This window comes from Manduca sexta, chromosome 16 (genome assembly GCF_014839805.1).
Source record: "Manduca sexta isolate Smith_Timp_Sample1 chromosome 16, JHU_Msex_v1.0, whole genome shotgun sequence".
Lineage (NCBI taxonomy): Eukaryota > Metazoa > Arthropoda > Insecta > Lepidoptera > Sphingidae > Manduca > Manduca sexta.
The window spans coordinates 5,770,568-5,796,556 of NC_051130.1; the positions used below are offsets into that span (position 1 = coordinate 5,770,568).

The 25,989-nt window shown below is 35.0% G+C and overlaps 1 protein-coding gene across 3 annotated transcripts; it reads left to right on the plus strand.

The window, feature by feature from the left end:
- The first annotated feature begins 298 nt into the window (after positions 1-298).
- Positions 299-25,954, plus strand: LOC115444739. 3 transcript variants are annotated; one of them, XM_037439284.1, is made up of 23 exons: positions 299-474; positions 8,503-8,632; positions 9,731-9,816; positions 10,110-10,368; positions 10,637-10,918; positions 11,188-11,320; positions 11,777-11,919; positions 12,244-12,430; positions 13,541-13,653; positions 14,748-14,828; positions 15,598-16,590; positions 16,663-16,750; positions 16,827-16,930; positions 17,001-17,364; positions 17,685-17,845; positions 18,875-19,053; positions 19,512-19,651; positions 20,291-20,551; positions 21,511-21,661; positions 22,753-22,992; positions 23,506-23,681; positions 24,068-24,205; positions 25,431-25,954. In XM_037439284.1, the coding sequence occupies exons 2-23, from the start codon at positions 8,566-8,568 to the stop codon at positions 25,612-25,614; spliced, it is 4,530 nt and encodes a 1,509-aa protein (XP_037295181.1). In that variant the 5' UTR covers positions 299-474; positions 8,503-8,565; the 3' UTR covers positions 25,615-25,954. The 3 variants fall into 3 exon arrangements, with proteins under 3 accessions (XP_037295181.1, XP_037295182.1, XP_037295183.1); XM_037439285.1 differs by lacking the exon at positions 14,748-14,828 and having other exon boundaries at positions 317-474; positions 12,226-12,430; XM_037439286.1 differs by lacking the exon at positions 14,748-14,828 and having other exon boundaries at positions 320-474.
- Positions 25,955-25,989: the final 35 nt, after the last annotated feature.

Here is a 25,989-nt window from a genome sequence, read left to right on the forward strand (position 1 = left end):
CTATTTTCATAGTTAAACAGCAGCTGGTGTATACTTGACACATCTACGCCTCATCACGTTGTGCAATGCAAATTGCGAACATAATCATTCGTTTCAGGTACGTAGCTTAAATATTAATGACGGCGGCAGGTCAGTCGCACTGATTTTGGCGTAACAATGCTCCACGCAGGCTCGTATGTATATTCGTTCGGTCACCGACGTCGGTGTACGAAACACTATGGAAAATTAGCGATGCATGACGATGGTGTGATTCGCTCACATCGATGCTCTCCCATTGTCGTCCCCCCCCTGATGTGATTTAACTGAATTATGAGGTAGAAATGGTCACAATTTAGTTTTGGCTGTCCAGTTGTGCACCCGTGCTGTGGTCCCTGTGGTCCGAACTCGCGTGTGGCCGTGTGGGGTGCGAGTTGTGTGGAACTTTGTGCTACGCGCCGCTGGCTACGTCTCGTAGAGGCTGAACGTAAAGCTCAAGTAAGCTTTGTTACGTAGTTTCGTAGATCGAACACGAAAATAAGCAAACCGGAATAAGATTTTCACGGTATTGTTCTTCGTACCTATACTATTTAGCTTTTGAAGAAATATATACGCGAGCCTATATAGTAATGGAGGCAATATGGGGATAAGAGATTTCTGACTGTTCGAAATTAATTTCACTTGATTGCACTGCTTACCATCAGATGCAGTAGTCACTTCGCCGTATCGGGTAAAAAATATCACGTAATATAACCTTATCCACATCCCGTTACAAATAGTGGGTAAAGCAGGCAACTAAGTTTTTAGTTGTCGAACTAATGACGACAGCGCAAAATATGCCATTTTAGACGAAGAAGGAGAACTAGTATCAAAATATACAACATTTAAGCTATAAGTAATTAACGTAATAAAATTAATTGCCATCAAAATATTTTTTACTGAAGGTAGAATTGCAAGCCCGTGACCCACAATAGGGAAAGATAGATGCATTTCTAGTTAAGAAAAGTAAATTACGTAGTTATAAAGAAATAAAATAAACGAGACAAGTATTAAAAAGTATAATATTTACTCTGAATCAGTAAACGCGGGTACCTAATTATAAACGGAGAGAAACGGCTGACTGACTAAAGACGCATCAAAGCGAACGCGTTATTGTAAGCGCGCTAATTTACCACAGTCCTTGTTATTACCCGTAAAACATAAGACTAGGTATATTTATCTAAAGTAAAACCTATATTATAAAATAACTATTTTTAAGTATCTATACAACATATTATGTGCCTCTACATAGAGGTCAATAAGAAAATCTAAAATTTGTATTCTACTTAAGTAGGTATCACAGACAACTTCAGGGTTTAGGAAAGATTTAGCAGTGCTTACTTTATTGTAACTATACGTTAATGTATATGTTTAGAATAATAATTACCTATTAGGGCGGCGCCGGCGCACGAGTGTCGGCTGTGGGGCATTATGCAACCCGTTGCATGCGCGCGACACGTGCATTCGTACGATGATTTTATATGCCCAACTTACGTGTCCTACATTACAGTAATTTCAAAGTGGCATTTATCCTTGCATTTGTCCTTATGGAATTTTAAACTCATTAAATACAAATTAGACCAATTTTGGAGTCGTATAATTATTTAAATTCACATGCAATATCAAATATGTACGTATTATAATGGAGAAATGTTACTAACATATTTTGTTTTACCTATTTTTCCTTCACAGTTACCAGCAATCGTTGTTGATTTAATAATCATAATATGAAAACCGTTTAATAAAACGCTACTCGCTCGTGTTAAGGTGTAACCGTCCTGATTGTTTATAAACAGAAGCGCCCAGAAATAGCGACTGCACCGCGCTTTACGCAAGAGACAGTGTTGAGATGTAAAATGTCCCATGTACGCTAATCCAGAGTACAAGATAGTTGCAACAAAAACGGACTTCCTCAACAACAACGAGCGACATATCATTTTGTATAAAAACATCAAAGCCAAGCCAATATCACCTTAATTTGTAAGCATAAGAAAAAAAAATCATCTATTTAGTTTTTTTTTTTTAATACTTAGAAATTAAGTCAATGACTGGATTTTCATGACTAGGTTTTGTTCGCGGCTAAGCCTTCGTGCACAGCCTTTACCGCTACAAAAGTTTCTAAAACACAGCAAAATACCAGCGTCATGTTTTTAAAAAATCAGATTAAAATCGCGACAAAAAGTATTATTTGTTAAACCAGGACAGGGTCTACCCGTGTGTCAATTTTCGTCCAAATCCGTCCAGTTTACTTCTAACAAACATACAAACATCCAAACATTATCACAAATTTTTGCATTTATAATATTAGTAAGATTAAGGTTTGGGTTAATGACATAACACAATGCAATTGTTATTTTGTTAATAATAAAACAAAGCAGTAATGTGGCGCGTAAATTCTCATGCATAATTGTAATGTTTACTTTCCATGTTTGATACGCTTCCATAGCGAAATGATTTCAAACTTATTTACATATTATTCTCTATAAATTAGTTCATTATATTTAATCAGTTTTTTTTATTATTAAAAGACATAATATTAAACTCATTACTTGATGATTTGCACGCAGGCGTCATTACCTGTTCTTCAAAACAAACATATTTGATCAGATTAATTTTATCTTAATAATATTATCACCAATAAAAGACAAAGAGAGGCTTTAGTGATGATTATGTTACAGATTATTGTCAGAAAAAATATTTGTTGTCATAGTAATATAGAGGCGTGTGAAACTCACGTATCGTAGAAATCCTTGAACAAATACGTTCATTGCTCGTGCATTTTTTCTGACTATAATATTATTTTGGTAAGTACATACGATCATGCCTTTTAATAAACAGGCCACAATAAACTTGGACGCAAAAAATAAGAGTTATGCTAGTTTATTGAAAGCCTTCTTTGAAACGACGCCACACGACTTTGTTAGCACAGTTGCAATTAATTCTCAGAAGAGAGAATTATGAATGTTAACTATAAATGTTATGATTTGTTATCGTTATAATTTTTGTAGTTGATGTTCTTGCGCATAAGATTAAGACTAGTGTTATGAAGAAAGTACGTAGGTAAGTATATTTTGATTTCATATTTACTGTCTGCTGAAAAGTCAACTGTGGAAAAATATTATATATATAACATTACCTTCATATACATAATTCTATTAAGTATTCCATTAGTCATAACTTCGTATTATCTTTAAATCACTTACGAAACCTCTACTATTATTGATTTTAATGGTCATTAATATGTTATCGTAAATTTTTATCGCGTAGGTGACTCTGAAAAAGAAAGTAAATATATTTATGTATATCACATGACATTTTTTATGGAATGTAAAGTTACAAGCGTTAAAATTGTTTCGTATCTAAGTCGTCATAGTAGGTAAATTATTTTCTTACCTCGGTAACTCGACTTCATTTGATAATAAATTATAGACTAGTTATTGTTGAATTTTACGAATAGAATTCCATTTGTCCAAAATTTTCATTTTTTGTTGACAAGGAAACAAGCAAGGTTAGCAATTGATAACAAAAAGGGTGTGATTGTGGTTATTTATTAGGAGAAGATTAAAGTCTAAATTCCTTATTTTTTGTATTGTAGGTGTTTCAGGCAAGGGGAGATCATTAGCGTCTACCACTTTCTCGATGTCGGTCTATGCAATATTTAAAAGAATATTTTCAGCTATCAAATTTGGTGAATATACACTTCCCAATAGGGCACGACCATCCTTTTTAAACACATTGCAACTATTGCGTTACTGGCCATTTCCCACGGCCGTACCTAGCCCTTCCCACTTTCCTACAATAGTTTAGTTTTCACACCACGTGGTTCCACCTCACTGGTTAGAATTAAAAGTCCTGTTACCTTTGATGGATTGAACATCCGCATTGCTCTTTCAATTCGAGGAAATGTTGCGCAGAATGGAACTTTCACTAAAATAGGTCAAATCTATATTGTGTTTATTGAACAAATGGAATGTTTATCGATTACCAGTAACGAGCGATAAACGATACTAATTGTTACCTTTGGACGATCACGAAAATGGACGATCAGAATAAAGAATAAAATAAAATTGAATTACTTTTAAAAATGATATCCTTATACTTTAGTTATTTTTCGAAATGAAGCAAGCGATTGGAATCGGTTATTGAAATAGGTTGTAAATCTGTATTTGGCGCAAAAATAAAAGAAACATAATTTAAGGGTATTCAATCTAGTTTCTATCACCTAATATGCAATATCTACAGATTTTAGCGGTGTTGAGGAGTAGAAGTAGAAGAATGGTCAAGGTATTAAAAATATATATAAATAGTATGTGTATTGTGTATGCTACATTACGTTGCAACTCGCATAAATTCTTAATTGTTGAATTAATGTGAGCTGAGTCGTAAATTACATGCTATTGTCCAATGTCAGTGCAATAAAAAATAACATGTCTACACCATAATAAGTGGAATTTTCTACTACACAACATTCTTCGAGAATTGACGGTGTCTTAAAAGAAAATAAATTAATTGTTTGCACTCCGTTTTAGATACACATAAGTAATACACCTGGGAAAATATTGTATTTTACTCATCGATTTTATTAGCTCCATGTCATAAGTACACTCACGTATTAATGCAGTATACTTAACTATGATATCATCATGGGAAAACAAGACTTATTGATTATCTATTGTAAAACTTGGAGTTATACATTCAATATTATAGTATTACGATGAGTTAACTATAGGTATGTAGGTATATCCCTTTCTTTATGCGTACTACATAGTATTATTGACATGTTTGTTGCAATATCTTTAATATCTCGGTCACCGTGTACTTTGTCACATCAATCATGGAATATTAGAAAATAGAGCCACACTTATCATAAGTTGCAGTAGGTAGCCGTGTTTTTGTACTCCATTCATGATTTTGTTTCGTTTGTTCAGATATATGTGAACAATGACCATCGATTAGTGTTCTGCAAAATTCAAAGATTTAACCTTTTAGATAACTGTATAAATTTGGACGGTACGTCATTTGGAATTGGTCAGACGAGGACATCGTTCGTAGCACAATATACCGGACGTGGGCATCCGCTTTCCATCGGCACAATTTTCGGAAACGCCAAAATTTTGTGGTTTAGGCCTTCGCTTGGCTTTGTCATGTAGATTTTGCTTCTATTTGTTCCAAATCAAAAACTGTACGCTTACTTGCTATGCATATACCTACTTGCTTTTTATGTCGGTCTAATGTTGGTTAGAGTCAGTAATATACTATGATTTTTTGGATTAAACATTTTCTAATTTCCATGTTTACAGTGAATTTTAAAATATATTAAATGTAGATGTCAGTTATAATTTGGTATTTCCCTGGACTATAGACATTACACAATACTACTCTAATTTTATTATACTTATTCGCAAATATATCTTGAAGGTGTGACGAATATTTAGCTAAAAGGAATAACAAATATTGTGGCTTATGTAAAATCCAATGCTTTTCGCACCACGCCCATAATGCTATTTACACTACAAGACATCCTGAGTACGTCACATTGCAAATATTATGTTGCTACGTCTACTTATTTATTTAAAAAACAAATACGCAAACCTCACGTTTTCAACATGGAAAGCTATTTTGAGCTCTAAATCCTACGTGTCGTCAGTGCACTAATGTAAAAATAAGTACATACTATCGGAAGGATTAAACTCAATAAAATATATTTTAATATTGCAGTGTCGTAAATGTGCGATATCAGCTACATACTACGTCTAGACGAGCCACACTTGTTTGTTTACATACAAACTAGTTTAATTAATAATGTTGTTATTGTATCCTGTTGTCGCGAGGAAACTCGTTAAGTATCTAGCTTACATGTTCCTGTTTTGGTACGTTATCGTATGCAGGTCAAAAGGTTATAATTACGGGCCCTTATTATAACGTAGATTATATTCTGAGCATAATAGCTTGATCTATTTTTTAGAAAAAAATTAACGCACCAGGTAAATTCGAATGTAAAAAGTTTATTGCGTTACTAATATATGTATGTATAGGTATTTACGTCAATTTAAAGTTAATGAAAAGAAACTGTAAATAGTCATATCGTCGCATTTTCTGTTATGAAAAAAGGATATTTGCTTCATAATAAATATTAATATTTGTTTCAGAGGTAAAAGTATTGTTAATTTTTTATATTAAACTAAACTCTATTCGTAGGTATTTTATGTTCATTCGTTATAAAAGACTAGAACGATTTGAACTCGGCCAGCGCGCCGCAACCAAATCATTGATTTTGAACAAACATTAATACATCCTGTCATGTAGCAATCATTTCAAACAGCATTACCCCTGGTTTTGCACTCATTTTGATTGCGTACAATTCACATAAAATAACGGGTTCGATGTCAATGGTGGATCCATTTCAATAATCTAGACAAAGATCAATAAATCATCCGGTACTATTATTGTTGAATCAAAATACCTACTTTTGCTTTGTGTTTTGCGTTTCATGGCGATAAACAGCCTCTCCGTGCATCGATGGTTATGTAGTCGTGATAAACAACTCGCTGGTCCTTAAACTGTTTTACATTTATACTTTATTCAGTTTGCTAATAATTCCTTTATTAAATTATCATGCATGTTATGATTAGATGTGTACGTAACGCGTGACGTCAGATCTTTAAAAGAGATTTGTTCTAATGTAACCTTCATCTGTCCAATCATTAAAAATTACGTGATGTATAAACGATAATATATTTTTTCTGTACTTTTTTTAGCATTAGAACACCAGTACCTACTTGTAAAGCAAAGGTAGGCATAAATTATTCCTTACTAATAGTCTACCAGAGAATCTGAAGAATTGTAACAAAAGGATATTGGTATTATGTGGTCACCGGAATCCCATATTATGTCATTCTGGTTTACCAATGCTTATGTATATTTATGTACCTACCGTACATTCTTGTGTTTGGCTTTATGTCATATTTTGTTTTCCTGTAGAAAATTATAGGTAACTCAAGTTCTTTATATAAATATAAATAATAAATACAATAAGCACACAGTGGTTCTAAATTGATATATTTTTGTTTATTTATGGAATCGCCACAAAAAAGTCATATTATAAGACGAATATAAACCCAATATAAACACTTACAAGGAGAAAGTGGCAGTTTTGCAGTTTGAACTGAGGTCAAGTATATATAGCATAAATTATATTTTACATACAATGCGCTTTGTGTTCTTTAGTCTCTTTTAATATATAGGAATTAGTAAACAAAATAAGAACGGTGTGTTTTTTTAAATTATAATTTCTAGATAAATCAGAGCTTACCACTACGCGGTGCGATCTGATGCACAAGAATAATTAATAAAATATAAATATTGAAATAAAACTATTTTATGGATGTTATCGCCGTTTTTTATATTAAAATAGTTTTATTTTAATGTCTAACTTTCGCGTAAATATAAGAAATCTAAATATAATAACTTTTATTACTATTTATTAAAATAGTAATAAAAGTAATACAACGCTATGGTGCGGAATGGATTGTAATGGTTCATCCAGATGTTCTAAAAGAAATGGTTCGCTACCACTTCTCTTTTTCTTCCATATAGGTATTCTTATGCCACTTTGATGTGAGTTTGGCAAACATTTTTTCCCGCATAATATAGGAACGATTGGTCTTAAGGTTTCACGACCGACCACCTTCCTGATCTCAATCCATGTCCACTCCAGTCAGCTTACCACTATTACGTCTTTATGAATGCATTTATAACAAGCTGATAAATATTAAATACAGGAAAGTAATGAACGTGCCCGTTCAGATATGCGTCCGATTTTATCTTTCCAAGAGCATAAAAATGTAGATTTAAACGTAAACACTAATTGCTTGGATAATAACCACGTACAAGGCACACTAACTGCCACTATTTCCTAGATGAAGGTCGGTAAATAGCCGTTTAAAAGTGTTTGAACACAAATATAATATTCATACAGCACCAACCTTGCTCTCAATTGTCTCATCTCATTCATTCCGTGCAACGAACCGATGATTGTTTTGCAAATCGCTCCTGTAATGTACACCTATGTGGACATGAAACACTGATGTTAAAAATTCAACGCATTAAACTACAGAGCATGTATAGACTATTGCGGGTTTGATAGATGAAATCAATAACGTATAAAATATGATAAGTATATATGTCTATGGCAACTGAAATATGAATTGAATAAACATATTTACATAGATAATTATTAATTGCTAATTAGCATGATAAGTATTCCAAATTTTGATAGAAACCTATAATTGAAATGGATTAACTTATTTTGATCTGAATACTGTTTAAATAATTATTTACATATGCAACTCGCCGCAAATGCGACAAGCCTCGAAATTTGAAGTTAGCATGCCGTGACTATTTACGCGATAAAATCGCTCGTAGAAGATAACTTCTGCAAGTTTTCATGCTAATTTAAACAATGTACATGTTTAAATTTTGTTGCAGAAAACAGTGCATCGGCATATGACCGGACGGTGACGTGCAAGCAGAAGACAATAGCGACATAAGATGAAGCCGCGGGGGGCGAGCGTCATGCACGCCTTCACAGCGCTCACTATGCTTACTATGGCTAATGGTAATCGTACCACTCATTTAGAATCCTTTATTTAGATTGCGAGATTATTACATCTTCCTTAAATGTTTATATTGTTTTACATCCTTATTTGTTGTATCTATTTAATGAAAACTTATTTAGACACGTTTAAATAAAATCCAAGTAGCGTATACCTTGCTTATTTGTTATCAAAATCAATCTTTAAATTTACTCGATCCTTAAATAATGCACTAAGTCGATTTTGAATTGTAATCAGATTATTATTAGATAAGTGGTACCGCCCGGAACGAATTCCTTATTAGTGATTACGAGATTGAAAGATAGACTTGTTATTTAGAAAATGGGTATTCCAATTGAAAGGAAAACTCTGTCTTAATAGTATTTAAATATGGAATGCCTTACTTTTTTATTAATTACACGTTTGCAAATTGTGGTGAATGACACCTTAGAATGTTTATCTCATTTGTCCGCATAGCTAATAGTTCTTTTCGTCTCACGACCTAATTGTTTATCAACTTTTCTTTGTTCTGTGTTGTTTTTTTACTACGCATAGATAATTTTCGTATTTTATGTTATTTATTGTTCAACGTTCAATTGCAATTTCCACAGGGAATTTGTACGAAATAAACTTTCCAGACCTTTAATTTGTTTATAAATATATTTTTAATATGGCAAAAATTTTAAAATATGGCTGACTGCCGATTATTAGCCTGATAGGCAGCGTGTCCAGAAGTGTTTTTTTTTTTTAATTTTTAGATGGGAGTCGGATTATTTGTATGATATTGAAGCAAAATTATAAAGTAATGTACATTTATAGATTTGTTTATTTATATTAAATATTAACGTTTTTTTTACTAATTACATTACGAATAATTTCTAAGTGCTTTTGGAGCTTATACTTATGTATATTTGTTTATAACGTTTATAATTTTTTGTCGCTTTTCATAACCATGGAATGTAAATGTACTGTTCTTAGAAACGTAATAGAATTTTACTAATGAATTGTTTTTTTCCTTGTTCATTTGGGTCTGTGTACGTTATGTGTTATGCGATCACTATTCGTAATAAATGTCTTGTTTCTTCTCTCGTAATTGCAATACACTGTTATTTGTTATTCAGCCCAAACAACTTGCAATCAAGGGATGGGTCGAGTTATGTACGAACGTCTTCCAAATCAACAATTACATGGATTCGACGATGATGTTGTAAGTATTCATCGTGTTTTATGTAGTACTTTATGGCTATGCAAGCGTCAGTCAAAAAGGATTTCTATTTTTTAGAAGTTAGTATCGAAATTATTCTAATCTCTGTAAATTTTTATGAAACTTTAATGAAAGTATAGTCTAATTTTCTATATTATTAAGGAAGATTTGATGTTAGTCTTATATTAATATTTTTACTGAAGTTTTAGATGTATTTTAATTTACCAAGTCTATCAAAGAATGTAATGTGATTGTAACTTAAATGTTTAAAAAATATTTACATATTGTTAATGCAGGTACGTGAAACAGCGCCGCCATTTCGTGTTTTGGAGAAGTGCCAGGACTTATGTTTAAGAGATCGTTCGGGGAATGGGTTAGTCAGGACATGCAATTCTATAGACTTCCAACCGGGCGCACGTATCGCTGCGTTCAGTCCTGAACCAGAGTACGAGGAATCTACGTGCTATCTCACCAGAGAACAAGCTACTCCCGAAGGAATTGGCACACTCATGATCGTACCCAATAGTGTCCATTTCAACGAAATATGTCTCACTTGTAAGTTGTTTCTAGCGTAATTTCTACGGGGCAATAAAGGTGGTTATTGTAAGGAGTTTACTTAGCTAATCGTATTTCGAAGGATTTGGTAAAGATGCTAATTAAGAGCACATAAATGACATTAGTGTCATCATCGCTAAAAATAATTTCTGATTTAAAGTATCTTTAGTCATTGGCATTAAGATCAATTGTTCGAGAGAACTAGTTAGTTTAAGCAAGTCTAATATACTGGTTCTGACGTGCGTACTAAGTATATATATATTTTTAGCGAATCGTCCCGAACGGGAGTGCCCTTCCCGTCGATATATCTTCGAGCGCCATGCCCGCAAGCGACTTAAGCTCCCACCTTCAGATCTCAAGGAGATCATGGTGGCTAACCGCACTGAGTGTGAAGATAAGTGTCTCGGAGAGTTCAGTTTCGTTTGCCGTTCAGCTACTTACGATTCAGCGCTCAGAACTTGCTCCCTAAGTCGCTTTACTAGAAGGACGCATCCTGAGCTGTTAGAAGATGATCATAATGCGGACTATTTGGAGAACACTTGCCTTAACGGTAAGTACAGCAATAAAAATAACAAAAAAAAAAATAAATGACCATGTATTTTATTGAAATCCAATATTGTATTATTGGTTATGAAAATAATCCTGAAATATTATCGTAGCATTATGTCTATCACATACTTACTTATTTTATTTATTCGATGTATAAAATTGAGCGTAATTTCTCATATCTAGAGAAGATTTAATTCGTCGCAAAAGAAAAACGGACAATACAATTCTTCAAAATCTAATCTAACTCATATCTTATTTACCTCTTGACAGCGGAAAGGCGTTGTGATGGTTTAGCAGTCTTTATCAAAGAAGAAAACAAACGCCTCGGCGGACCTTTCGAAGCTGACGTTTTCTCCAATATGACTTTGGATGAATGTCAGGCTATGTGCGTCCGAGCTGAAAAGTTAGTGCAAATACATTTATTTTTAACAAAGTGCAATCGATTCACTTCATACATTAAAAGTGTTAAAAAAGATTCCTGCTCTGGAAGGCATGGAACTTTGTCCTTAATAGAATAATAGTAACAATTTACAACAGATTTGAAATGCCAGACCAGCTAAATGCAAAAGTTTGTTTAAAACGAATATTCTTGGCAAAGTAGGCAATATTGTCTCTCGGTAATCAACACTTTTATAATAGATAGATGTTCATGATATCGACGCCAGTATCCTGTTGAGCTGAGGCGTGTTCATGTTCTTTTTTCTTGTCGTAACTAGGGGATGAGCCCATCGCAATATCGGACATGAACTGCTATGTTATCTTTTATTTCATTAAGGAGTCGAAGGAACTAGGAAATATAATCATACAAAAAGTAATCGAAAACTAATTATGTAGAAACATGAGCTACTGACTATTTCAGATATTTCTGTCGTTCCATCGAGCATGATGCCATGACACGTCAGTGCGTGCTCTCCGAGGAAGACTCTGTCTCGCAGAAGGACGACGTGACTGTGAGCGCATCGCCTACTCATCATTTCTACGACCTTGTTTGTTTGGACAATCGTGAGTATCGTCTTTATATTTTGCAACACTTGATTAATTAGCTGCTTCTTTAATGACTAATATACCTAACTAAAGTTATGTTTTCAAGAAGAAATTCACGAATGCTTCTTTTTTAATTGTCACAACAAATAATATAATAATAGTATCATAAAGTTTCTTTGACTTTATAATATGTAATCCGTATTTAGTGTTTTTATGGCACAGATTAGCATTATTTATTACCAGAATTAACTTTCTTATCATATCTAAGAGTGACACATGGAGTGCACGAGAGCTTAATGAGGTGTTTCTCACGATTATGATCAGTCTCTCATCGGGTGACAGCTCGCGGCACGGAGTATCCTGACAACAGCGTGACGTCACACTTGTTCTCCCCGGGGAGAAGGCCAGACACCGCCTTCCAGAGGTATAGGAACAGCAGGATTACCGGAGAGTTCCATTCGGAGATCACGGGAAGGTCGCTCAGCGAGTGTCTTGACGAATGTTTGAGACAAACCAGCTTTCAATGCAGGTAAGAATATTTAATTTTAATTTAACAACATAAACAAACAAAGCGATTGGTAGAATAAACAATGTAAAACCCAAATCCTTAGACGACTACAATTACGTTTTATTTACTTTGACGTTTTTCACAGGTATGTTTGCTATACATGAACTTCTAAAGTGTGCGTTGAAAATAAATAGAACAAAAAAATACTAGCTCACAAAAACAAACATAAGCAGACTTTTAAACAGATAATCGAGTAATGTATATGAAGATAGCCGGTGGCCTCAAAACGACCGCTCGCAGACTGGCGTTGAATGAACCAGTTTAGCTATCTCGTATAGCCGGTATTCCAATAATGACAATACACTTTGACACTTAGGCTATATTATACAGTAGCATGGCAAAGCAAAAATTCACTAATCTATAATTTCTATCGATAATATGCTTAACTCCAGTTGATGCTATTACGTTTTTCTATGTTATATCTTTATTATTATTATGATGGATTGTGATAAACTTATCTCTGACCTATAAAATAAACTGTATACTAAAATCGGTTGATAAAAAGTTCGTTGCACGTTATTATCTCGAAAATAGGTCATTTGCATTGTTGTAGATGTTTAAAATAATCTGTTAGTAAGTCATCGATTGATGTTTTTCTCGTTGTTATTTTGTTCTAGAACAAAACAAGGGCTTACTTGCTCAATTTGATAATATTATATTATTATACCTATGTATGAAAATGTTGGGTGTAGTTGAACTACATACAGGCAAGTATGTATTGGGTACATGTTTGTTTCGATTGTTAAAAACATCTGGTTGTAATGCGCAATAAATATTGGAGCAGGTACCTTCTTTTGTTATGTACTTGAATATTTTTATTTTTTTTGTTTACCGGAATATAAAATATTTTAGATTATTTTACTCTCAAATGTTTTATTAAAGTATCTGCAAATTAAATAAAGGATTATGATTTAGGAGACCCATTTTTTGCTATAGCATAAGATACAGATTTTATTTACGTAAAATAAAGCAAGATTACTTTTAACTGTAACCTACGGGCTACATACACCTTTGTTATTTTGCTTAAGTAGATCATTCGATCAGCACTTTAATTAATTATTTTCGTTGAAGGTCGGCTGTGTACAGCGACCGAGCAAGAACCTGCCGACTCAGCCGATACAACCAGAAGGATGGCATGAGATTACTATACGATCCTGATTTCGATTACTATGAAAATCTTATGCGTAAGTATTGCTAGTTATTATTTTAGATTACTTAGAAGCAATACGGAGGTCTATATTTGTTACAATAAATTACACATCATAAAAAAAATATCTATTATAAGTTATAATTGATTTCAATAAACATGATATTATACGTAATGTAATTTTTGGCCTTATTACGTTCACCAAGAAACTTAATGATTTATCACATCACAATTAATGTTATTATTTAACGAAATATTATCGCCAGTTATTTCATTTTATGTCGATAACAACACGTGATTATTCACGACTTTATGTTTTCGATAATAAAGGCAGTGCGTAAGATAAGACGGCTGCGGTTTACCTAACAATTGTGGAATAAAAACTTACGCATTCTTAACAAATTGACATTGAACTCTTCTAAAATTGAAACGTTATTTATTAATCATACGACTGCAGTTGAACTATAAATAGTTTGAAGCCAGACTGATCTAGAAACTAGAATTATGTGTGTCGAGTTAACGATAAGTGAGGTCACAGAAGTTAGTTGAATAATTTGTTTATACGCTAATATGCGGCAAAAGGTTATTTAATTTAATATCATTCGTTATTTAATTTCAATTCAATCATATTGTTTATGCCAATTTAAAAAGAATTTTACTTTGTATTTAAAACAATTATTATATCCCTTCAATTGAATAGAATTTTTTAAAAATATATGCTTTTTTAAATTATATTACTTATTCCTATGAGCGGCCTTAAGTTCGTTAACCTATTTCCATGCCTTAGTCGCATTTTCCTGTAATTATCTTATCGTCGTACGTGTTCGATAATTGTTATTGTTAGCTTTATTACATGTATTAGACCATCATTCTGTTATTCGTCGTCAAACTATTTCCCATTAAACTAAATTGTAGGTAACTAGATTTTGCTCATGACTTCGCCTACGTTTAGACCAAAACTGGGTTAAAAAGAACCCTTTAGCAATCGATAATAATATAGGTCTTTCTTAGTGATGTAATTATTAATCGGTTCAATAAATTAAAATTTTACGACTATAAACAAGCAAGTCAATACTATTTATAATATTGGTATAAATAAAGGAGATCCTTAACAACTTTATTGGTGCCCAGATCAACTAGTGAGTGGGGAAAGCGATGCTGGGGGTTCAGGCACCGGCTCTCAAGCGCCTTGGGGAAGACCCACTACCACAGGTTCGGTGCATGAGACAGGATTAAACGGGTCTATTGGGAAATGTCTTGGCGACTATTGAATAATACTTCTATTGTTAATATTAATACACCCACACACTAACACATACATACCCACCCATACGCACAAACACACACATACACACACTATACTCACGCCTTTTATTTCGGCAGGAGTACGTAGTGATGCAATTAGTGCACCTACTTTTCGCTATGTGTCTTTCGTCCCATGATGTGATAGGGCGCGAGCCATAGCCATATCAGACACAAATTCCAGACTCTGAAATTATACTGGCCAGAAAAACGAATCACTGCCCGATCCGGGGATATCGTACTCGGGTAATTAGCACCATAGCCATACTGCAATAAAATTAGGCCACGGCGCAGTATTGTTGAATTAAATAAATGTATATTCAGTAGTCGCCTTTGACTTGAACGTAGTGGAATATGATCGGTTTGATGTAGAGTTATATTATGTAGAATTGTATTATATCTTTAAGTATAGAGCTAGTTTTTTGGTTTGTGTAAATGAAGGATTGCTCAGGTATGTTAAGGATAAGTAAACGTGTCGAATGGATTTTACTTTGTAGTTAGTCAAATCGGATGTAAATAAATTTTCGTTCGTTGAAGAGTTGTAGAACTTGTTTTCAAAATGCATGTTTGGTAGAATGACTAGAAGCGTGCATATTTTATTAGATTGCATGATTAGTTTTGCTTATTCTATACATCATTTGTTTTATATTGAATACTAATATACCCGCTTGTTTTAAAGGAGGCAGTAATAACGGCGATCGGGACAGATACCCGCAAGGCGCAGACCGCTATCCCGACGACGACCGCTATTCGGATGACGACCGATATAACGACCGCCCGGATAGATACCCAGATGACCGGTACCCGGCCGGCTCGGACCCGGATAGATACCCGCCGGGCGACCGCTACCCTTCAGATAGATATCCTGACGATAGATATCCTCCTGGCGTCGGCCCAGACCGTTATCCTTCCGATAGGTATCCTCCTGGTATAGACCGGTACCCGCCCGGACTAGACCGCTACCCAAGCGGTATTGATCGCTTCCCACCCGGCCCGGATCGCTATCCGCCTGGTGCTGAACGCTATCCAGCTGGACCAGAGCGATACCCTGTTGGTGGTGATCGGTACCCTGTTGGCGTTGATCGCTACCCGGTTGGAGGAGATCGCTTTCCACCTGGGGCAGATCGCTACCCTCCTGGTATAGATCGTTATCCTCCTGGCGTTGATCGCTACCCACCTGGCGCTGACCGCTATCCCCCAGGCATTGACCGTTATCCTCCTGGCGCCGACCGTTACCCACCAGCTATTGACCGGTACCCTTCTGATAGATATCCCAGTGGTAGATATCCCGCACCGACTGGAGACCGGTATCCTCAAGACAATGGGCGGTACCCAATTTATAATTATCCTGTATCCAATGATATAGATAGATACCCAACTAATGATAGATACCCAATAAGTAGATATCCTATTGACGTTTATCCGGAAAGGTATCCGAATGACAGGTACCCAGATCGGTTTCCAACTCGGGGAAGGTACCCATCCAGACCTCCGTTGTATCCTAACCGATATCCTGACAGATTTGATCAGGACCGCTATCCTGGTTCTGACACTGGACGGTACCCATACAGCAGGTACCCAGTTGGGGTGAACAGGGATCCGGCACCATTAGGTGGTGATCGTTACCCCGATATGTATGACAAATATCCGCCGACCGGATCGTCGTACCCGGGTAAGCACTAACCACTAACCTACTTTTAGTGTAAGCGTTTAATTATTTGATGTTGTAAGTAATATTTTGCAGCAGGCTACGGACGTGGCGGATATTATGGATCAGACTATCAGGGTCCTGATAGGTACCCGGATAGAGGAGTGCGACCAGTTCCAGACAGGTAGCGTATAATTTCAACAAATATATTTAAATGTAATGAATGTCATAGATAATTTTAAAGGTTTTTCTATTCTTAGATATCCAGTAGAACCTCGACCTAGCTTCGGTGTTAGAAGACCTATAGACCGACCCGGAGGCTATCGAGGCTCGTACCCGCAGCCCGGCTTAGATAGGCCTATTGGTACATATCAAATCCTTAAATAATCTTTTTTGTAAGTTAATGGACATTGTTTATGAGAATACATTTTTAGGAGGACCTGCTTACGGTGGTTATGAACCAGATGGACCGATCGGTCCTATTGGAGTATCTACTGGACCTGTCATTAGTCCCATTGGAGGCTCATTAGGTCCTGTGGGTGGACCAATAGGAGGACCTATTGGCGGTCCTATCGGTGGACCTCTAGGCGGACCCATAGGAGGCCCTGTAGGAGGAAGACCACCAATCCACAGACCGTGGCAAGGATCTAGATGCGAGGAAGATAGTTTCAGACAAGTCGGCAGACAACGAATGCAACGAAGATTTGTCCGACGGTTTACGACAGCTCAATCGTTGGCGCACTGCCAGCGAGAGTGCATAGAGGCCCGTGATTTCATCTGTCGGTCGTTCAACTACAGGTATAATTTATTTTTATTGCCGTTTTATGTGTTTCATGAAAATGTTTTTCAGTTAGAAGTCAAACTGTGTTGTAAGGATTGCCGTTTATTGTTTTGTTGTATCAATATTTTTGCTTGTTTAATGTTTGTCGCATCTAATATCGGGTGCTACCCTAAGATAAAGTTATAAATTTATCTCGGAAGACAATCATGCATGAAACAAAATAAAAATACATATTTATCTCGCATATTTAGCATGCATTTAACCCCAGCCGTTTTAATATATTTCAAGAAGTAACTTTCCTATAATTTTGGAAGACATACAAGCCCATGTATTCCAGGGAAGGAGGCTATAACGGTGAACCACGAGACAATTGCGAATTAAGTGACCGAGACACCCGAGAATTGGATGCTGCAAATCCAGCGCACTTCGATAACACGGCAAATGAATATGATTTCTATGAAAGAGCATTAGGGCGTATTGCTGACGACTGTTTAGATGGTAAAGTTTGTTTATTTGAAATCATTTTAAGTATAATGATTTCTTATATTTACGCGAATGTTAGACATTGAAATTAAACTAATTTTTCGGATTCTATCGCGGTTTTTTGTTTTTTATTTTTCTCCCGACGTTTCGAAGACTTTGCAGCCTTCATGGTCACGGGGGACTGAGGTGTTGTTCATCCGTAAAGTCAAAGTTACAATATCTACCTACATTTTACAATTATACAACTTTTTTAAATTTTTTAAATTTTAGCTGTTGGTGGTCCGATCTACGCAGAATGAGCTCACAGTGTCTTGAAGTCTGGCAGCCGGTCTTTTGGGTTCCGATTTAATTAAATGTAGAACTGGATCCCAGGCTTGTGCAAGCTTCCAACCATCTTCCCTATTGAAATTAGGATGTTTTTAATTTCAATAGCCTCGCGAATCATCCTAGGCAGGAATCGGTGTTCTTTGGCGAGGATTTGTGGCTTGTCTAGTCGCAGATAATGATTGGCGCCTCCCTCAGAGTGTTCAGCGACTGCAGACTTCGTCGAGCGTCGGTGTTTCACGTCAGCTATATGTTCTTTTACGCGGGTCCCTATATTTCTTTTTGTTTGCCCGATATACGTCGGGAGAAAAATAAAAAACAAAAAACCGCGATAGAATCCGAAAAATTAGTTTAATTTCAAAATCATTTTAAGTTTAAGACATAATATATACTCCACTGAGTATTCCAAGATACACTTGTCTTATATCTAAAACTAGAAACCTCATTTTTCTATTGTCCTTTTTTAAAATAAATTTTGAGCAGTAGATATAAAACATAGGTACGCATAGCAAAATATTATAATCATAATTAGTCACGCTCCTTCCACAAACGTATTCTTCTTATTAAATCCATTCTGTATCTCCTTTACACGCTTTAGTCCTACTAGAGTGGTAGTAGTAATTGCGTATTAGGTATCGGTTACAAGCTTATCTAATATTTCCTGTTAATTGCTACAATTGACCACTCAAGGAGATTAAAATTCCAAGAGGCTATTTGCAGTGTCTCAAGTATGTAACGAGGATGGTATGGAGTTCACATTACGGCTTCCCGAGGGATTCTATGGACGAATATATACGTATGGATTCTACGATCGATGCTTCTTTAGAGGCAATGGTGGTGTCGTGAATGCTCTGCGTATTAGTGGAGCACATGGGTATCCCGAATGTGGCACTCAGCGAGTACGTATTGAATTATCAGAAATCTCATAGTTTGTTTCTGTGTTTATTTATCTTTATACTAGATATTATGTACCTGTTTTTCCATGGAATTTAGTAATCTCACGGCAATGTTATTGAAAATCTAATGAGGAATGTTTTTAAATCTTGGCCTTGATTAGATTTGTTATTTGTCGAAGTGTATAAAATATAAATCTTTCTTCCTTATTTCTTATCTAACCTCCTAAAAAATCGTGATTGTTTTTGCAATTGGCACCAAATATTTCCTTCCTAGTTACAAATACATCCAGTCTCCAAGAGTTAGGTAAGTATGTTTATGTTCGTATTGTAGAAATTGTAAATGGTCATTAATTGTTTTGAAAATGAAAATTTACTGACAATAATAACTTCTTGACGGTTTTATCAAAATAATTATAAGTATTCTGAATAAACTGAAAAAAAGAATGAATCACTGTTTGCAGTACGGCGACACAATGACCAATATAGTGGTGGTACAGTTCAGTGACAACGTACAGACTTCGCGGGACAAACGATTCAATCTAACCTGTCTATTCCGAGGACCGGCTGAAGCCGTTGTCACGTCAAATTACATCGGAGCTGGGTGAGATTAGTGTACCAAATGACGTGTTTTACTGGAAGCGTGACATTTGTTATTAAAAAGTCTATTGTGTAACATGTAATAGTTATAATTGGTACTTAGTACCTAGTAATTTCTTTAATATAATTATTAGTGATGAATGTCACGTCTTCAAAAAGTTTTAAATTTAACCGACATGTGCGTTGTGCGTGATCTTGGTAGTTCTAACTTTTACTTTGAGTTTACGCGAAACAGTTTGGATCATTTCCAAAATATTTGACTTCAGTAAGTGGATGGTTCGCTGAAACAGTTTTCCTTGTTTTTATGTGTTGCAACTAGTTTAGTATGTGGTGTATTTTGGGATGTTTGTTTTAACTTTTTAATTTAATACGATTTGCTCTGATTTTGTTTTTATCAATAAAGTAAATGTTAATTGGTTCTAGGTAGGTATTAATGGATGTTTTGAGTGCTGTTATTCCACTAACAGCTACTAACGTAGGATTTTGAATGAATTTTCACATTAATAACATGATCCTATGTATCTAATAAACAACTACTTTATTGAAAATCTTAATAGGTAAATTGATTACAAGAAATTTCCCAAAAATTCATTCAAAGTCACCAAATAGCATATAAAGTAGCAATTGTCACGTCTAACTGTAGTTTCGGCTTTGACTTGGTCGACAGGTCTGGAAGTCCTATCCCAATAGAATATTTGCCAGAAGAGAGCTCACTCAATTCGAAGGTCCGTTTGATGATCTTGTATCAAGGACGACCGACCACCACGATAGCTGTAGGAGATCCGCTGACCTTCAGACTAGAAGCCCAGGATGGTTACAATTATGCCACGGATATATTCGCTACGAATGTCATAGCACGAGATCCTTATTCCGGTCGGTCTGTACAGCTTATTGATAGAGTCGGGTAAGTGATTTGTGGTTTTTAATGATTTTAATATAGAAAATCTACAGAGGTAGTTGATAAAAAAATTTGGGAGTGTATGTTTATTGAAATTAAGAAAGTATCTTATCTAACGTGACGGTGAACAGTTTGTGTGGATCTAATTTTTGAAAATATTATTACTTTTAAGCCTCTAGCGGAGTCTATTTTTATTTAGTTATATAAACAAAACTTTTACAATGACGCCGGCACATTGATACTTATTACAATTGTTGAATATCTTGCATGATGTTATGACGATGGTACAGCAAAGCCGTAACAATAGTATTGTATTATATTACCATTAACTAATCAAAAATATTTGTAACACTGGCTACATAAAAGTAAACTATGTCATTTATTTAAATCATTGAACTGGGTTAGATGCAGCGCTAAAGAGCGGTTTCTCAACATTAGAAAGGTCAATATTCACGCGTTGGAGACATGACTATTATATGTATAGGTGATAGAAATGTTTGTAGTTTAATGAACACAGGAACAGTAGGTATATAATATCAGCCCTGTATTATAAACTGTCCCACTCCTGAGTACCGGCTTCCTCTACTACTGAGAAGGTTTAGGCCTCAGTCCACCACGCCGGCCTAGTGCGGGTTGGTAGACTTCACATACCTTCGAAATAAAACAGTAGGTGTACCTAATTATTATTTTAAAGTGTCACATAGAGAAATGGGCTCATACAAAATTGTTATTTAGCATTATAATGCAATGGGGAATTATATCATATTAATAACTAACTAAGTCAAATGATCATATTGTAGGTCATAATGTTTTTACTTAGCCTTGTATTCACAAATATTACCACTGACTATTTCTTTTATCAATGTATTATGCGATAGTTGATAATGTTATCCGAAACGATAATTATCTATTACAAAACACATAATTGTACTGACTTTGTACTTAATACTATACTCTAATATTAGATGTCCAGTGGATCCCGATGTATTCCCTGAACTTGACAAAGGCCGTAACGGAGACTCGCTTGAAGCAAGGTTCAATGCCTTCAAGATACCAGAGTCGAACTTCCTCGTGTTCGAAGCTACAGTCCGCACGTGTAGAGACGGATGTCAACCCGTGAGTATCGAATATTCAGTTTAAATTAGAATGGAATCTGAATATTATACATTTGAATATAGAATTTAAAAATAAACATTGTTTCGGTGGGACATTTAAGGAGGTAAAATGTTATGAAAGATATGTAAGAAAATATGTCTCTACCGAATAAAATCTTAACAGTAAAACATATTTTAAAGCAATAACGACAATAATATAAAGCATTCAATAAGTACATTTTAACTAAATGGTTATCTCACTTAAATGGTATATCTGTTAGAAATAGATGTCACAGAAAAACAGTCTATTACGTCAATGCATGTAAAAATATCTTTATCAAGTTGTGACCAGTTTGCAGGTTATCTACAGGTTATCCGGAATAGTGGTCCGTTTGTTGTGCATAGGCAATGCTGTTTGTGCAATTTTATTGCTTAACATTTCTATTTGAACTAAATAGACCTTCTTTATCTGTTATACTCACGAGACTATTGGATGATACGTTTTCTACATAGTTATAGGAAGTAGAGTTACATTACTGATAAGTGACGATCAATACCGTGGCCGGTAACTTCCAGTGTCATAATGAAAATAATTGGAAGATTTATAGGTGATGCGTCTAGGTTATATGCTTCGACAAATTTTATTTTGAGATGCTATTATTATTTTATTTGCATTGATTAATGAATTACGGATGTTCTTTTCGTATAATGAACTTCCGTTTTATTCTATAATTTTGAATAAATTATTGTAAAATAAACAGATAAGGTGTTTACGGAAAAAATAGTCAAGACACAGGCACTAGGTCGAAAATAAACATTTTTGTACAAATATTGGTCCCGACGCGACAATGTGAAGGGATACTATTTGTGACCTAATGTTTCGCAGCTGGCAGCTCGCCGGCTGCAGTATGCTCGTTACGGTACCGTTAGTTGGGGTTGTACCTCGTTTTATAGACATATTTAAGGGTTGCCTTTGTGGTATTATTCTGCCCGCAGAGTACATAATATATTCAGGTGCTGGCGTTGAAACAAAATAATTATATTTATTTACTTTAAATATCGAATAATTGAAAAGCAAATTATTATTACTTACACAGAGTATTTTTTTTTAAGGCATACTGCCCAAGTCACTCAGGACGTTCGGAGCCATCGTTCGGCCGTCGTAGAAGAGATGTCAACGCAACTGCTGAAGAAGCGGTGGCTGAAGAAGTTAAGACGAATGACACAGCTAACAATAAAACAGACGATAAAGAAGCGGACACTGTGTACAAGATATCTTACGAGGAAGCGACTGTTGATAAGTATCTGAAGGATGAAGTAGAAACTCCGAGCCATGTACGGAAAATGATCGAAGTGAGTATCAATATTCAACATTTCAAACCGTTAAAGTCATTCAATTTATTCAAATATTTATACAAATTAATGGATTTATGGGTGAAATTGATAGAAGTGGTGTTTTATGCGATGACGTAACGCAAAGGTAAGGTATTGGAACGGAATCGTATACATGTTTAACAAGAAGCTTGCAACCAAATATAAACGCAACGAAAATAAAATCTTAGTTGACTTATTATCATATACTAAAATTACTTTATCATAAATTAAGTTATCATAAAGATCAAAAATTTGCTTTATCCAGTAACATTAATCGTTCAAGGATTATTGTTGACATCTAGCAAAAATTAATCCATGACTTAATTTAGACCAATTAAAAGCATTTTTAATATAGAAGAAAATATGATTTTTCGGCGATCATAACAAGTTTTCATCGTAATTACTTTTCCAATGGCTACCTATAAAATAACTGGTAGGTTGCTAAAAATCACATATAATTCATGTGTTAATCCTAAACATTTAATTTCCTAGGTGTTTGATAATCGCAACGAGCTATTAGAAGAGAACGGATCGTCTGATTCGTCGCCTGTAGTCGCTGTTGCCGGAGTTTGCGTGTCTCCTTACCACTACAGAGCTTTGTTGGTAGCTCTATGCGTTCTACTGTCCTTGCTGCTGGCTATGTTGACTGCCGCTTTGTACATATACAGGTTATATTATGTGCTATAAAAGTATATGGAAAAAAAGTTGCCAACTATTGCCAATCACTAAAATTCTAGCTGTAATGTGTTCTCTTGTAAAATTGTAACCTTCAGTGATAGGTAGATAACTTACCTAAGTTAGTCATTTGGATTAAAAACATAATCGATCTATCTCTCGTAGTTAAAGGATAGCAATGCCGTTGTTATAGTAATATGCTACAACAATATTAAAAGTGATTATGCTTCCCAAAGCATCCGATTCTGCGTAAAACGAATGTTTCAACTAACATATGTCATAGGTTTTGTTTGTTTAAGTCTGCAGGTAAGTAATTCCTGCATCATTGTTTATCGTAAACTCTTATTGATATGAAACATTGCTCTGTGCTACACTACAGGCGATATTGGCGAGTGCTACGTAAGAACATCCAGGCATCGGCCGCCGCTCCAACCCTGAGACCAGTCACTCCTGGACCGAGGTCCACACGGCCCTCCCTATTTTCTGCATCGCATTTACATAAACCATTCTCTTTGAGGTGAGAAGTTGTTATCAAAATCAATATGCTAATTATTCTTAGTACCGGTACGACTAAGGGAAATCTTGTAGTACAACTTTCAATATACTTTCACTTGTATAACTTATACTCCCACGTAGGTACTTCACTCTAGTCAATAGGTACTTTGTTTATTAATATGACGTTGTTCCATACAGATTTCAAGTGTCATGTAATATAAAATTATCATAATATGAAACCAACAATGTAGTTGTTATTTTTGCATTAGCAATATAGAATATTCTATTATTTATTAGTTCGATACTCAATCACTTGAGTAGAGTGCAGTATTATGTGTTAAGTATGTACTTGAGTGGTAAATAAATATAAAACTTAAAGCCATTTAATAATATATTATACTTAAAGTGACAAAAGCGCAGACCACAGGTCAAGCAAAATGTAAATCAATTTTCTTGGCTTTTCGATTCGTTCGGTATTCAGAACAAATATTAATCGTTTCGTTCCTAGTAATTTTAAATCCATCCAAAAGTTGTCTGGAAGAAATCGCCGATACCGATAAGACCGGCATTTGTACTTCCTGTTATTTCATCATCTTGTTGTATATTTATTTTTCTTTATGGTTTTGATGTGTAATAAAGAGTTTAAATAACATACATACATACATAACATCACGCATTTATCCCCGAAGGGGTATGCAGAGGCGCAACTAGGGCACCCACTTTTCGCCAAGTATGTTCCGTCCCATGATGTGATAGGGGGCGAGCCTATCGCCATATCGGGCACAAATTCCAGACTCCGGGCTGATACTGAGCAGAAAAACCCAAATATCACTTTGCCCGATGCGGGATTCGAACCCAGGACCTCAGAGCGCTATTATACCGGGCATGCAATACAACTACGCCACCGAGGCAGTCTAGTCCGAGTTTAAATAAATAATAAATAAATAGATTAATAGTCAGATCAATTTTGTGGTTAGGAAAATTGAACCTGCGATAGTTTGTTTCTGAACCGCAACAGTCGCTTTACCGCGGATCCTCGCAAATTATTCATATATTATTTAATAATAATATCTATACTTATTATGAGTTTTCGGTGTTTCTCTTATTATCCTGTTATATTTATTTCATAATACCTTAAGGTTAGGAAGGTATATCAAGTTAATTCAGTCAATATCCCGATACACAAATATAATAGGTATACTTTTCATAGGTTATAAGTATGTATTAATGTGTCTCTAATATTTCAGTGGTCTCGGTAGAAACTTCACAGAAGTGGGCGAAGAAGCAGGTTCGTCGGGACGACTGGCCAACGCTTTCGACGACGGCAGCGAACCGATCTATACGGACCCGTCTCTGTTCGAACGTTCGCGGTCTCTCCGTTCCTTGCACTCGCTCGACTTGAAACCCGAACGACGAGACCACCGCGCTTAATCGACGTCACTCACAAATATAACACAAATAATATATTTTTTTGAAACGATTTTTATGACCCGTAAAAATATTCTTTTTGACAACAAAATATTAAATTACTCGAATTATTGTTTTTTTTTTTTTTAATAATGGAAATTAAGAAAATAACAATGATTTACTTCTAGTAAATCGATTTATATTATAAGTTGAACTCATTTGTTAAACTGCCATAAGTCTGCTCAGTTTTATTCTGCAATAGAATAAATATCATAATATTAATAGAAATGTAACATTTCCAATAATATAATATCTAATGTCATTTTAATGATTAAAATCTTATTATAAAGCATTTAATGTAAGCTGATACTAATAAATAATTTACAGTGAATAAATGTT